The sequence below is a fragment of the Lactuca sativa genome, chromosome 3 (assembly GCF_002870075.4).
Source record: "Lactuca sativa cultivar Salinas chromosome 3, Lsat_Salinas_v11, whole genome shotgun sequence".
In the NCBI taxonomy this organism is placed as follows: domain Eukaryota; kingdom Viridiplantae; phylum Streptophyta; class Magnoliopsida; order Asterales; family Asteraceae; genus Lactuca; species Lactuca sativa.
In genome coordinates this window covers 105096102-105111509 of record NC_056625.2, presented here as the reverse complement: position 1 = coordinate 105111509, position 15408 = coordinate 105096102, and the positions used below count along the sequence as shown (strand labels likewise).

At 36.5% G+C, this 15408-nt stretch overlaps 1 protein-coding gene across 1 annotated transcript; it reads left to right on the top strand.

Moving 5' to 3' along the window:
- The first annotated feature begins 14315 nt into the window (after positions 1-14315).
- On the top strand, positions 14316-14987 carry LOC128132804 (F-box/LRR-repeat protein At3g26922-like). Its single transcript, XM_052769779.1, has one exon. The coding sequence runs from the start codon at positions 14316-14318 to the stop codon at positions 14985-14987; it is 672 nt and encodes a 223-aa protein (XP_052625739.1).
- Positions 14988-15408: the final 421 nt, after the last annotated feature.

Sequence of the window (15408 nt, the reverse complement as noted above, 5' to 3'; positions counted from 1 at the left end):
ATGTTGTTGACGATAGCCAACATCTTTTATATAAAAGTAACAATAGTTAATAAGAAAATGTATTGGTAATGTGCATACCTTTTGTAAACTTTGACTAAATTCCTATAACCAGGATATCTGTGCCAAAGACAAGTCGTCGCTACAAGTCTGGCGGGAACGACAAAATTGTTCACGGTATTCTGAAAGTCTATACCGACGCCATGTGGCGATCCGTGTGAAACGTCTATCCCGACGACAAATCGTTGACACAGGTTTTTAATTTTTAATTTTTTTGTTTCAGCAAAAAATGAAATGACATCGTTTATATAGACCCTATACAGACGACATGTCATCGGCGTAGGGGTTTACCCTAAAAAACCGCAATCTTCGTTCATTTGCACACAACGAGGAAGGTTTGTTTCTTCTCCGATGAAAATCACGTTCTGCCTTCCATAACCGGCGATTAGGACTAGGTAACATCTTTTCTATTCCCAATTTATTTTTTTTATTATTGTCTGGTAAAGATTTTTACCCCGAATTTTTTTTTTTTTTTTTTTTTGGGGGGGGGGGGGGGGGGGGGGGGTGGGTGGGAGGAGGGGGGTTTGATGTTTATAGTTGTTCACCGGTGGGGAAGAGGTTTTCCTTCACCACCGTTTGTCTTCCACCACATCAGCCTTCCCCATCGATGAGTCGACCCTCCTTCCAGCTTCTCTCATTCACTGCCACAGCAGATAAGAAATCTGGTGGGTTTTTCGTGTTTATTTTAATTATTTTTTCTTATTTTGTGTATTTCTCGTGACCACCAGCCAGTACCGGAGGATCACCTTCGATTTTGACAATCGGATTCCGTCCATCACAGGAAGAAGAACAAAACAGGTTAGTTTTTTTTTCTAAATTTTATTGAAATTGAATTTGTATATATGTATAAGTTTATATGAAATTGAAATTGAAATTGATCCTCCTATGATTATAGAATTTTGTTGTTTGTTTGGTATATGTATGATTGTGTTATTTGTTTGGTATATTGTGATGTTTGTTTGGTATATGTACGTTGTTTGTTTGTTTAGGTTTATATGAAATTGAAGTTGTATGTATAAAATGTTAATTTACTTGGTTAATGTTATATGAAATTGAAATTGTGGTTAAAATATTATATGAAATTCAAATTTGTTTAGGTACATACGAAATTGAAATTGTATGTATACAATGTTAATTTACTTGTTTAGGTTTAAATGAAATTGAAATTTTGTATGATTGTGAAATATATATGATTGTGATCTTTGTTTAGGTTGTTATGAAAGTTTATGTATAAAATGTAATACCTGTATGGTTGTGTTACTTGTTTAGTTTATTAGCTTGAGTGAATGAAGTGATAAAGTGTTTAATTTTTATGTTAAAATGTTTGTCATTAAGAACAAACGTTACCAATAGCAACATAAAACAAAATATAAAAATATTTAAACTAATAAAAGTATGCTTATTAAGAACAAATGTAATTAATAGCAACATACCGAGTTACACCCTGATTGTGAGATGTCTTCTTTAAACTTTTTGGCAAAGTTATTGTATATTAAAATGATCAAGAGATGGACAAATAGTTCGTTTGACCAACTTGTAGACTTGCTAAGAGTTTCTTTCCCGAAGAGCAAGATTCCAACTTCACACTATAAAGCTAAGAAAAAGTTGAGAAAGATAGGGTTAGGATATGAATCCACCCATGCTTGCAAATATGATTGTGCTTTGTTTTGGAAGCAGAATGATTCCATGCAGAATTGCCTGATTTGTAACGGGAGTAGATGGGTGGACACAACCACAAAGGGGAAGCGAGTACCACAAAAAGTGTTGCGGTACTTTCCTTTGACTCCAAGGCTTCGACGGGTGTATAGTTCCAGATGGGAAGTCATGGAAAGAATTTGATAAGAGATATCCAGAGTTTGCCAAAGAACGTAGAAATGTTCGTCTAGGTTTAGTTGATGATGGCTTTAATCCATTCGGCAACTTTAATAACAATTATAGTACTTGGCCTGTTATATTGACTACCTACAATACACCACCATGGATATGTATGGAAGAGTCTTCTTTCATGCTAACTTTGCTGATTCCTGACCCTAGATCACCCGCAAAGTACATTGATGTTTACTTGAGGCCTTTGGTGGATGAGTTGAAAATGTTGTGGGCCGAAGGACTCCAAATGAGAGATGCATCAACCAACATTGTATTCAATATGCGTGCGATGTTGTTATAGACCATCAATGATTTCCCAACACGTAGCAGTCTGTTTGGATGGAGTGGTCAAGGTTATTTAGCATGCCCTACTTGTAACGAAGACACATCTTCCATTTATGTGCCCAACAAGATGTCTTATGTTGGTCACAGACGATTCTTGAATTTAAACCATAGTTAGAGGGAGAGTCTATTGTTTGATGGTCAACCTGAGACAAGACCGCGTCCTAGACGATTCAGTAATGCAACTATATTAAATTAAGTAAATTGTCTCCCTGATCGAATTCCAATGAAACATCCTGATTATGGGGGTAAAAAAAGAAAGCGCGACAATGAAAGAAAAAAGAGAGAGTTAAATTGGACGAAACGAAATATCTTCTTTCAGCTTGAGTATTGGTCTTCTCTCGACCTAAAACACAATTTCGATACTATGCAAGTTTCAACGAATGTGAATGAGAGTGTGTTGAATACTGCACTGATGAACGATATAAGCAAAGACAAAAAAGAAGCAAGAATTGACTTGAAAAATATTGGCATTCGACCAGATCAATGGCCAAAAGAGAAAGTCAAGAAGATGAAGAATCATAACAAGGAAGAAAACAAGAAGAAATAAATACTCCCACATGCTTCTTAGTCTTTCTAACCAATTGATCGAAAACATTTATGTCAATTCATTAAATAAGTAAGACTACCTGATGGTCATGGATCTAACTATAAGAAGAAAGTTAATGATACTGAATCAAATTCGGTTGGGCTGAAGTCTCACGATCATCACGTCCTCATGCAATGATTTCTACCTATAGGGGTCAGAGCATCTCTCCTACCAAATGTTTCAAGAACAATCATTGACATGTGTACATTCTTTAAAAATACTTGTGCATGGTCATGGGATGTTAACGACATGAGAAATGACAGAACAAAAGTAGTGAAGATCTTATGCAATCTTGAGTTGATATATCCTCTATCATTTTTCGACATAATGATTCATCTTATTCTTCATTTACCTGATGAAGTACACATGATATGGATGGATCCTTTTGAAAGATATATGAAAAAACTTAAAAATTATGTCAGAAACAAAGCTAAACCAGAAGGTTTAATAGTAGAGGGTAATGTTGCAGACGAAGCGTTGACATTCTGCTCTATGTATCTTGAGGGCATGCAAACTAAATTCAACCGTGCTAATAGAAATGATGATCCCAACCTTCCAAAAAGGCAATTTTCTATGTTCTCATCACAATGTCGAACAATGTCGGCTAAGAAAATTGTTGAACTTTGTAAAGAGGTCAAAAAAATCATTGCATTGGTTTGTACTAAACAATTGCAATGAGGATGAGATGAGAAGCTACAAATCGTAAGTTTCTGATCTATTAACTACATTTTCGATAGCGTTATAATATGTTTTAAATATTCTAATTATTTTGTCCCATATTCAGTGAATTCAAATCAGAATTTCCTGAAAGTGATTTCAAATGGAATTTCCTTCATGGTTCAAAGAAAATGTAAGTATCTTATATATTTATACTGTAAAACTAAATTATTACTTAAACATACAATCTTACATTTCCTTACATATTTATTGTCTCCAAAAAGATATCCCTTCGGACTATACTGACGAATTAAAGGCGTTGGCATATGGTCCGTTCCTTGCATATTCTTACACTGTGTGCATAGTAAATGGTGTTCGATTTGTCGTGAATAGCTGTGATCTCCGATGCACCACTCAAAATAGTGGTGTTGTTACATTCTGAGAATACGCTACACCATTCTATGGTCAATTAGAAGAGATCATAGAGTTGCATTATTTATATGGTAAATCGGTTGTCCTCTTTCGTGGTAAATGGTTCAATGCATCATTACGTAATGGACGTATAGTTCTTATTGATACCAGTTATGAATGATATGTCGGTAAAAAAACATGTTATGATGATTAATAATACATCTTAGCCACACAAGCTAAACAAGTATTTTATCTCCAAGATCCTACTCAAAACAATAACCGAAGAGTCGTGGACAAGGTTCATCATCAAAAACTTTGGAATCATCCAAGTATCGATGTTGTGAATGAGATAGATGTCTTGAATGACACTCAATCAACTGATTTTACCTTGGGTGTCAACCTAGGCACCTTGCTTATGTAGATGACTTTAGGTGAAGTTGGTGAATCAAGTGTGGTTGCTAGGAGGAATGTTGTTCCTACTATAATCGATGACGATTTCATTAACGATGACAATGACAATGGTGATATGTACTCTTCAGATGAAGAAATAAATAATGAAAACTATGACAGTGATGATGATGTTGTATATGTGTATTATTATAGTAATGAATTCGATTGACGGTATATTATATTTATTATACATCCTGATTGCTTATAATATTTGTTAAATTTTCAAATGTTGCTTATTTATAAGTAGCTTTATTATATATTTTGAATGTTTATAATATTTGTTAAACAGATGACAAAAGTCGCAAGGGGACATGGATTAGATGGTGGGGATAGACGTCCACACGGGGTCGCATGCTGTGTATCATCGGGTTATCAATCTTGTAAGTTACATGAAAATTTTGAAATATTAGATATATTAAAGTTTTAAATTTCTAAATTTCTAATTCTATATGTAAATCTTGCACAAGCGAAGAATATGAATGTGCGTGGCAAAAGGAGAAACTTAAATTTGTTCGACGAGTATGAAAATAACAATCGTAAGCCTTCGATTGTATGAATTGATATCTCTAGGTGGACGTATCGATTTGTCGAGAAAGCGGACAAATGTTTGTCAGACTGATTTCAAATCTGGTGGGATCATAGGTACCGTTGAAGTATCATACTTAGCGTCATGTTCCTACCAAGTACAAAGATATATCCCGAGCTAGAAGTAAGTATACAATATATTTTATATGTATTGAATTTTTTACTTATTAAATATTTTTTTGCTAATCAGATATGTTTTTCCTTTTGCAGACTTATTTTGATCTTAATAGGCATCGGGGCATAGAATTGTTGGAACCCCTTCGAGTGGGTATCCAAGTAGATATGCAAAGAGCTTATCGAGAGCGCAAGTATCAGATAAAAAAAACATTTTTATCGAGTTGGTGGATATCATAATGTGGAAAGAGGAAGAAGATGTCCACCGACTGATTGGACCGCCGAAGATTGGAAGAAAATGATTGATTTGTTGTTTTTGACCGATGAATACAGACGCACATCGGTCAAAAATAAAGTTACTAGGTCGAAACTTCCGCACACAAGTGCTTATAGATGTAGATCCTATGGTCAACGATGCTATTTAGAGGTAATAAAATATATTACTATTATTTAAAATTGTTATTAACCTTTGTATAAATATTTTTTTTTTCATTTATTATATGATAGAATGGGAATCAAACTGCAACATACTGAAGGTTCGAAACAAATGCGCTACAAATAAGGTTCGGCTTGGTGTCCAAGTCGAGCACAAGAAGATTGGGTAAGCGATAAATGAAATGAACGCGTTGTTTAAATATATTATTATTATTAATTATAGTTTTTTGTTTAAGGAATATTATTATTATTTTCATGTTTAAATTTAGTTGTTTGTTTTAATTAACGTATGTTTATTGTTTTCTTTATTTTAGGAGAAATTGAATAGGAATATGAGAAAATGCAAAACGAGGTTGGGGAAGGCGGAGAAGTAGACGATGAAGAATGTTTAGAACGTGCCCTTGGGACGAGACGCGGGCCTGCTCACGGGGTGGGTAGGAGACCAACTGCCAACATTGGTTTAATTCCAAATGAACGACCTTCCATTTCCAAATCGTCCCAATCTCAATCTCAATTTGATGCACAACAAATGCAAGAATACTTGCAACAATATAATGCATCATTGGCGGCATGTATTCCGAACTTCCAACCACCACCATTTCCTAACTTTCTATTCAACTCTAACACACAAGCAAGTACCTCTCAACAATTTACCGAAAGGATGGAAGAAGAAGAGCAAGAAGAAGGAGAAGAAGAAGAAGACGATGATGATAATGATAGTTGATGTTTTTTAGTATTTTGAACATTGATAATTAACTACTTATTGTAATATTAAACTTGAATTTGATGTTTTGAATTTGGATAATGGAACCTAGTTAATGTATTTCAATTGATATATGCTGCAATGTTTTTGGATTTGTTAAAATGCAGGAATTGTAATGTACAGAATCTGTAAAACTAAAAAAAAACAACCAGTGGTCATCCTGACGACAAGTCGTCGCTATACGTATTTCATCGACAACTGTGAAAAACGTATAGCGATGACAGGTCAGCGTAATAACATAAACCTGTAGCGACGCCATGTTGTCGCTATAGGCTTCTCGACGACATGAGGTCGCCACAGGTAATTAATAAAACTTTATTTTTTTCTCAAAAATATGCTTGACAAAAGCTATACCGATACCAAGTCGTCGCAATAGGGGTAGCCTATGCTGACGACATCTATGCCGACGACAATATTGACCTATGCTGACAGGCATATACTCGAGCTTAAGCTTATTTAGGCATGCTACACAAAAAACGAGTCGAGCTCAAACACGATCCGAGATTGTATAATTCTTTACGGGCTCGAACTGAGCTCAGTATGACAAAGCACGGATCTAGCCGAACTCGAGCTCGAGCCCCTATAACATAAACGAGCTTGAGTCGAGTTTGGCCAAGCTTGAGCTCGGCTCGACTCATTTCCACTGCTAATTGTACAAAATTCAAAACACAAAAAATATATATTAAAATCTAAATAATATTGCCAAAAAACTATGATCGACATTGACCAAGCTACCATTTTTTTTGCCTATTAACAAATAGATTATTAGCTATAATTCCTTCAATATAATGGTAGAGATGTGTATGGAACAACTCTTTCATTTATAGGCCATAACCAAACCACAACCATTATAATTTGTTAATGAATTTGATATTCATTGGATATCGGTTAATATTTGTTAATGTTAATAGTTTTAATCATATCAGTTAATGATTTTGGATTATAGTTAATATCAAATGTCCATGCTAATTAAAATGATATTAAAATAAAAGTACATTTGTATAGAAAAAAAACTAATGTATATTATGGTAGTCTAATACATAAACTTAAAGCTAATAGACTACAAATTAATAAACTCAACAGATTAAAATGAGCTAACAAAACATTAAATTAACAGTGTTTTTGTTGACGGAAAACTTTATGAAATGTGGCGTTCAAACTACTATGGCGTTCTAGAGAAAGTTCTTGAAATAATCAAAATTAAGGGGTTGTTTTAAGCATTTAACCAAGAAAATTTGAGTTTTGGAAAATGACCATGAGATCCGCATAGGGGGCCCTGTGGATCGCTTTAAACCTCTGAGGAACGATGAATGGTACCGAGTAATTGACGTGGCATCACTAAAAGACAAAAAAAAATATGGTGGGTGTCGTTCCTTATAGGTGGCTCTGCGGATCCATTTAACCCTCTATGGAAGTTTAAATTCTCTAAGAAAATGGTAGTTGCTCCTCTCCGACAGATACGTAGAGTCGTCTCTGTGGATCCTTGCAACACCTTTGCGGAATGGTTGATTTCTCTGTGGAACCCACCATATATTTTTTTGGTCTTTTACTGATGTCACGTCAATTCATCGGTACTTTTAATCGTTCATCAGAGGTTTAATCCGTATAACCCTCTCTTCGGATCTCATTGTTATTTTCCAAAACTCAAATTGTCTAGGTTAAATGCTTAAAACACCCCCTCAATTTTTGTTATTTCATGAATTTTCTCTTCCATTAAACATTTTAAATTTACAAATTTGAAACATATAGACTCGATATGCAATGTGCCAAAGTTTAATAAAAATGTATTCCAAAACACTATCCAGACAACCCCAGATGAAAATAAATGTATCAAAGATCATATCAATAGAACTAATATCCCAAAAGCAGAAACTATGTGGTGTGTGCAATGCAATCATCCCGAGCTCTTTCCCTAGGAACCGGAAGTCCCTAAAACAAAAACTGAAAACCGTAAGTAGAAAGCTTAGTGTTTTCCCCATGATACCGCATACCAAAATAAAACACATAACGAGCCCTGCCAAAAGAGTATAACAGGGCCCACTCTAACTCGCATAACAGGCTCCACCCAATAAGTATAACGGGCGCCACTCCTACTCGTATAACGGGCCCCGCCCACATACAATTCATACTACATAACAAGTAATAGCATACAGGATAATCATCAAGCCCCGTCCAATAAGCATACAAGCACATGCGCATATTAGTGTCACACATACAATGAGTATTCTAACATATCAGATCATGGGTCAGAATTGGTGCCTTTGACCTGCTATACATGGTGAGGAAACTCACCTCGATTGCTAGATCTCACAGGAAAATCATTGGCTGTTAATCCGACGAATCCCCGAGTAATCAATATAAGATAACACCCAATTAACATTTGGGTCTCAAACCATGATCAACAATCCATACTTGGGGGTAAAAATACCACTTTACCCGTTCCCTAGTTTGGTCCAATACTAAGGCCCAAACTCCCCATTTACAAGGCCTAAAACCAAGTAATCATCCAAAGTCCATCTATGGCCCAATTTTCCAAATTGGGCCCAAAACGTTTTCATGGGCCATACCCTAACGCCCAATAACTTTTCATAGTCCAAAACAGTTGTTATTAGTTGGCCCAAGAAGTACCCAAGCATCCAAGCCCAATAAAATGGTCCAAACTTGATGCCCAAAACGCTAAGCCCAACAGACTGAGTATGCGGGGCGTACTGTAACGCCCGTAGATCCGGGCTAGTCAATTTAGAGGCAATAGGGCTCGAAAACGACTTTTCGACAAAAGATTATTTAGAATAGATAATCTTAACCAAGTTGTAGAATATGTCTTAAGGTTTCCGTACATATAAAGAACGCCAAAATCCGAGTTATAAAAAAGAAGTTATGGCCCGTCGAAGTTTTTCGGCAAAACCGGCACGATACCGGGAGACGTAAATAGTGAATTTAAGATAGAAGAATTTTTTGCCTTAGTGATCTAAACCAAATTTTTAGTATATGTTAAACCGAGAACATCCATAAAAAGAACGCCCAAATCTGACTTCGTATGAAGAAGTTATGATTTTTCTAAGATTCGGCTTAGCAGTGCACGACCGGAAACTCGAATTTTATTTCGAGCGGTGTTTGGCTTATGCGACCTAAATGAGAGTTGAAGATATCATTAATAGGAACTCAACGGTAAAAATAAATACGAAAACGGAGTACGTATGAAGAAGTTACAAATTCTTCGCGGTCATTTAACAGTCTAAACGTCTCCTACTGTTAAATTTGAGATCGGTCAACAATTAGCCAACGGAGTCTAAATGAAAGTTGTAGATCTTGATTTTTCCTACGCGTTGAAAAAAAACGTCAAAAAACGGAGCTCGTATGCGAAAGTTATGATTTTTCTAAGTTTAAAGGCTGATACGCGATAGAGGGTGACGTGACACCACCAGAATTGGACACGTGGCACCACCAGAAGGCTGTCACATGCCCCAACTCGGCGAGTAGGTCCTCTATTCGGCGAGTCCACCAGTCAGGCCCCCTATAAATAGAGGTGTTGGGTTCCCTCACTTCCTCACACCTTCAAACCTTTCTTTCTCTCTCTAGTTTCTCTCTCTAAAGCCCCAAACCCCCCCCCCCTCTAAGGTCTAGGTAAACCCCCTAGCACCCGAAGGAAGCCTCGAGAAAAGAGCCTTTCAGCTCAGAAACGCTACTCCAGCGGAGCCCGATTTCCAAGGAAACCCGCTGTAAGTGAGTTGTACCTAACCTATCTTTAGTATAGCTTATGTTTAATATAGTAACATTATTAGGACCTTAAAATAATTATTTGGGCTATTATTATGAGTTATATAGAGTGTTGTTTAACGCTTATATAATAATAATAATAGCTAGACTATTAATTAGTCACGGTTAACGTTAGACTAAACCCTAGTGGTATTGATACTAGGTTTTATCGAGGGATAATTGTTTTGAGATAACGAAGCGCTCCTCGAAGGCAGAATCACCACCTTTTTTCAGGTGAGTGCATAGTTACTTTCAGCTTACACATAGATATCAAGTATTTTATATAAATTTCCTGCTATGTGTGCATATTATCTGAATACTTGCTATCTATGCTGGATGAACGTTTTATACACGTTTTCAATGATTTAAACTGTATATGTATTTTATATCTACAAAATGTGTTGCGTAAAACATGGGTAGATGTAATAGTTGCTGTGTGACAAAATAAAAAAATGAGAGGCCTCGTTTTAGATGTTATTGATGATCCAGTCATCTAGCGGAGTATAGATGACGATCACTTACTATTCTAGACAGTCTAGTGGAACACTAGTAGGCTCGCAACCTGGGTGTTTATTTGAACTGTGTGCTCACCAGATGTACTCCATCCCCCACATGGTTGCCTTAAGAACATTTATTGCTGAGGAATCCCCTTAGCAGTAGTGTCCATCCCGATGATAGTCCTTAGACTAGGTCCCTTGTGTTAGATGTTTTAGGGACGTAAAGTGAGGATAACGGGAATGGGTAATCGGGTTTGTTTGGTTTGATAAAGTTAATAAACTTATTTATTATGGGTTGAAAATCCTATGTGCTCACCAGGCTCCCAAGCCTGACCCACTCAGTTTCTTGTATTACAGGTAGTGGCGCATGAGCATAGATGTGATGTCTTGGGATGAGAGATTAATGGATTTTAGGCCTGTAAATACGGAATAATGTAGTAAGGCCTATATTGTATTGTTTATGCTTATGATTTGTATCGAACATGACATCCCGAGTCTTTTTAATGAAATACATTTCTACTGAAATGGTTTTGATAAATCTTTATCATATATTGTTTTGGGACAAATTCCGCAACACTTCTATTTAAAATATTACTCTGATTTTTAAACAAAGCATAAACAAAATCGGTTTTTTCTGGCCGTGAAAATGGGGATGTCACACGTACTCAGCTGTATGCTAAATGTACTAGCTAAATGACTTGTACGTTGTGCGTACAGACTTGTATGTCCAACGCAAGGTTGTAGAACTCACTACTCAGTACCTGCTCGGCTAACTACCAAGTAGCGAGTACTCGGACTCGGTTATTCATGTAGAAATATTTTTAGGAAAATTATGTATGTTAAAATCATAATTTGATTGAAATATATTACAAAATTAGATACATGTGAATACATAAAACCTGAAATACACACAATTGTCTCACTTCGTGAATAATTATTGAAAATTTAAGATATAGCATTTCATTTTCACAAAATGGGCATAAACTCATGAATGGATGGATTTAAACCTTAAAGGTGACAACTCTATGCATATAGAACCTTAGAAACACCAAGAGTGGCAACTCAAAGCTCCAAGAGTGGTATCAAACCTATAACAACCGGTTCCTGGTATGTATTTAAATTTAATTAATTTCATGTTTTACTTTGGGACACGGCGAGTTGGAGGCCCAAATCGTCGAGTAGACTGGATTTCTGGTTGTGGGGGTTAAGCGACACACTCGACGAGTCGGGAGCCCAACTCTGCGAGTAGGGTTGTTTGGATGAAACCATAATATTTAGGGTTTGCATCTTTTTTCAACACCTTAGGTGGTTCCCTTTACAGCCTCCAACACCGTCAGACCGCCCCCTCGAAACCATAACTGTTTTGAGTGATTTTAAGCTCTTTGTGCCATTTTTTGCAAGTTAGAAGGTTGAAGAGAAGAAGAAGGAGCTTGGGATTTTAGAGGGAGCAAGGAGATCTAGAGGTTTTGCTTCATTTCCTATTTTTTGGTGGTCAAAAGTCTAGACCTTGCTTCTCCTTTCATTAGATACTCGTTTTGGAGTAACTTAGGGCTTTTGGAAGCCATTTAGGAGCCATTCTTGTATACAACCATGATTTTGGGATAAGAACTTCAGATCTGGAACCATTGGGGTTCCTATGACATAAAGGTGCCAACTTTATTGCCATAAGAACTGCATACACTATAGTAACCCCATTTTAGAGCCTTTTGAGCCAAAAAAAACCCCATGCATGTACATCAAGTTCATAACTTTACGTATAATATGGACCCTAGGAGGTCAGATCTATGGTTTAGATGCCTTGAGACCCACTGGAATCGGCCATATAGTTTTGGACAAAGAGGGACTCGGCGAGTCGCTTAGGTGACTCAACAAGTCGGGTCATAGTTTCCTCCCAAACGTCTTCTGGAAATGGTCTTTGGATGAGTTGAAGGAAAACTCAGCTTGTTGAGGTTTGTTATGGACTTGAAGATTGAAGGACACGACGATTTCAAGGCAATGTCCCAACCACATGAAGACGGACACGACGAATTCAAGGAGAACTCGGCGAGTCATAGACTAAACGCCTTCATATGGATGAAGATGAACTCGACGAGTTCAAGGATGAACTCGGCGAGTCGGTTGCAGAAGGTCCCAATGTTTTGCTGAAGGAGAACTCGTCGAGCTCTTGCTAGACTCAAAATTCGATTTCAACGAAAACCTAGTCTTTGCTCATTTTATTGCATGGTAATTTTAGTTTTCGTTTTAGATAATAAAAATTCACTTCTTTTATTTATTTATTTTTTATTCAAAGTGTCAAGTCAAGTCCATATAGTTTACATAGATGTACTTTGCAATTGTTATGTGTCTTTGTGGATTCCATCCCTATTTTGGATGTACTTTTTTTTATTGGTTTAAAAACCTAATACTTTTCATGAGTTTGTTGTCTCTTGATGTGAATTTAAAGTGCCAAGACGGCCAAAGAGTAAAGTTGGATGATGGATGATTAGTGTTCAATTGTGAATGAAGTAGGAACGTTTTTATTTATTTGTTAGATGATATAGCTCGGCTAGAATGTCAATACTCTTAGGCCTGGTTCAAAGGCATATTGTTGATACGTAGAGTTGGTTGCTTGAGGCTAATGAGATATTCTCTGTCTCGTCCATCCATAATGATTTTGATGATAAGTTTCTTGTTCGTGGCTGTATTGAGTGGAAGTAGAATTGCTTGTCTCCCCCCCCCCCCCCCCCCCAAAGAGTAAATATTTTAGATTGATGTATATATTATGCTAGGAAGACTTCCAAACCCTTCTAATCTTTACATGCTAGGCATTGTTTTGACTTTGATGATTCACCCCATCTACTTCTATTGTTGAAACTAAATCACATGTCTTCATTGAATGTCTACTTTAAAATAAGGTGTAGATCTCCATTTCCATACGGAGGACTAATTGTCATGTTTTAACTCTCTCCATTCGAAGAATTATTTAGGTTTTACAAAAGAGGCGAAAGATTCGGTTTTTACTCGGTTATAAATCAAAGAAGCGGCGGTGTTCAAGTTTGTTTATATGGGTGTTGTAGAGATTCTCGTACCATGTCACTTCATGATGTCGTGTGGTTGACGAAGTCCACTCTGTCGTTCTAATTTGGTAAATAACCCAATGAAAAAGAGCCACTTTAAATCCGGTTAATTGGTGTTGTAATCCTATAACTTAACGTAGCACTCGCATGTGCACATATTTTCTTGTTACTGTTTTTTTTTATAAATAGACTATTGTTTAAATAATAATAATGGTGTTTTAGATTAATATACAAAATGAAAACGACCGTGAAAGTGCACGTCGGTATAAAATAAAATTATATTGTTGAAGGTATAAAAAATATAAGTGTATCCTAAAAAATCAGATTCTCAAAATTTAATATAAAGGGAAAAGGAAAAAAGAAATAAAAAAAGGTAATGTTGTTAAAATATGAATAAAAAACGAAATCAAATAAAATATAGAATAAAAATAGAATTTCAATTGAAAAAAAAATAGAAAAAAGAAAAAGAAAAAAGGAAGCAAAGAAACAACCCTATCTAGGCGACACTAGTAGTCTCGTAGGTAATTAAATATGGCAAGTACACAAAAAAAGGAAAGGATTTATATCAACAGTTCAACACACAAAATCTGAGATACTTGCCCATCAAGGCTATGAAATCACCCGTACATCCCAATTACAGTCCCTATATAAATCAGTAACCCCTTCTTCGTTGTTCAATCATCATCATACATTCATCAACCATGTTGATACCTTCTTCGATCATACCTTCTTCAGCCATGGCGACTAAAAGAAAAGTACGTGAGCAAGAACCAGTAAACATCGAGAACAAGAAGAAGGCGAAAATGGAGGACAGACTCAGCGACTTGCCGGAGTGTTTGCAGCTTCATATTCTCACTTCTCTTGACGCAAAACACGCCGTTCAAACATCAGTTTTATCAAGAACCTGGGTTTCTGCGCACACTCGGATCCCAGTTCTTGAATTCAATTCCTACTCTTTCAAAAAACTCCTAGTCTTTGATAAGTTCGTATGTGATGTTCTGCGTCATCGTGATCACTCAGCAAAGTTGGAAAGATTAACATTCAACCGTTCTGGATCCTGCAGTGCCAAGATTTTGAATAGCGTTTTCGATTACGCGTTTTCGTTGGGTGTCGAGCAGTTGTCAGTTAACCTTCAACAAAGTAGAAACAAAACATGGCCGGTTTTTCCAGTAATTGCTTCCTTTGAATCCTTAAAGAGTTTAACACTAGAAAGCCAAAGTCATATGATTTGCCCGTATCTGGGGCCAATTTCAAGATCATTCAAGAGTCTTACTACTATGCATCTTCAACATGCACTTATAAAAGATCCCGATCCATTCTCAGGGTTCCCAATGTTGGAAAGTTTAACACTGGAAGATTGTCATCTTTGCATGGAAAGTGAAAAAACTTTGAGGATACACGCTCTTTGACTTACAGATTTAACCATTTCATCCCTATGGAACATCAGCTGCTGCGAAGTCACTACTCCAAGACTCAAATTCTTTGATTACAAAGGGCATAATTTCCACCTGCTTCTACCCACCCATGAGGGTCTTCCTGTTCTTGAGAAAGTGGTGATCGATTTCAATGGTCTTTGTTACCGAAGACAGGAGAAACTAATGTTTGATGATCTAATGGCCATGTTCTATACCATGAAGAATGTGAAATCACTAACGCTCTGCTCGTCTATTGTGCAACTTCTGTCATTCTTTCCAGATGAGTTGGTGAGACGAAGTTCACCCTTTCGGGTGTTGAAGGAGTTGAAGATGGATTTTAGGAACCTTCTTTGGCAAAACTTGTTTGAAAGGATAAGTGTGAGATCGAAAGAAACCTTTCAGGTGCCTTTGGATG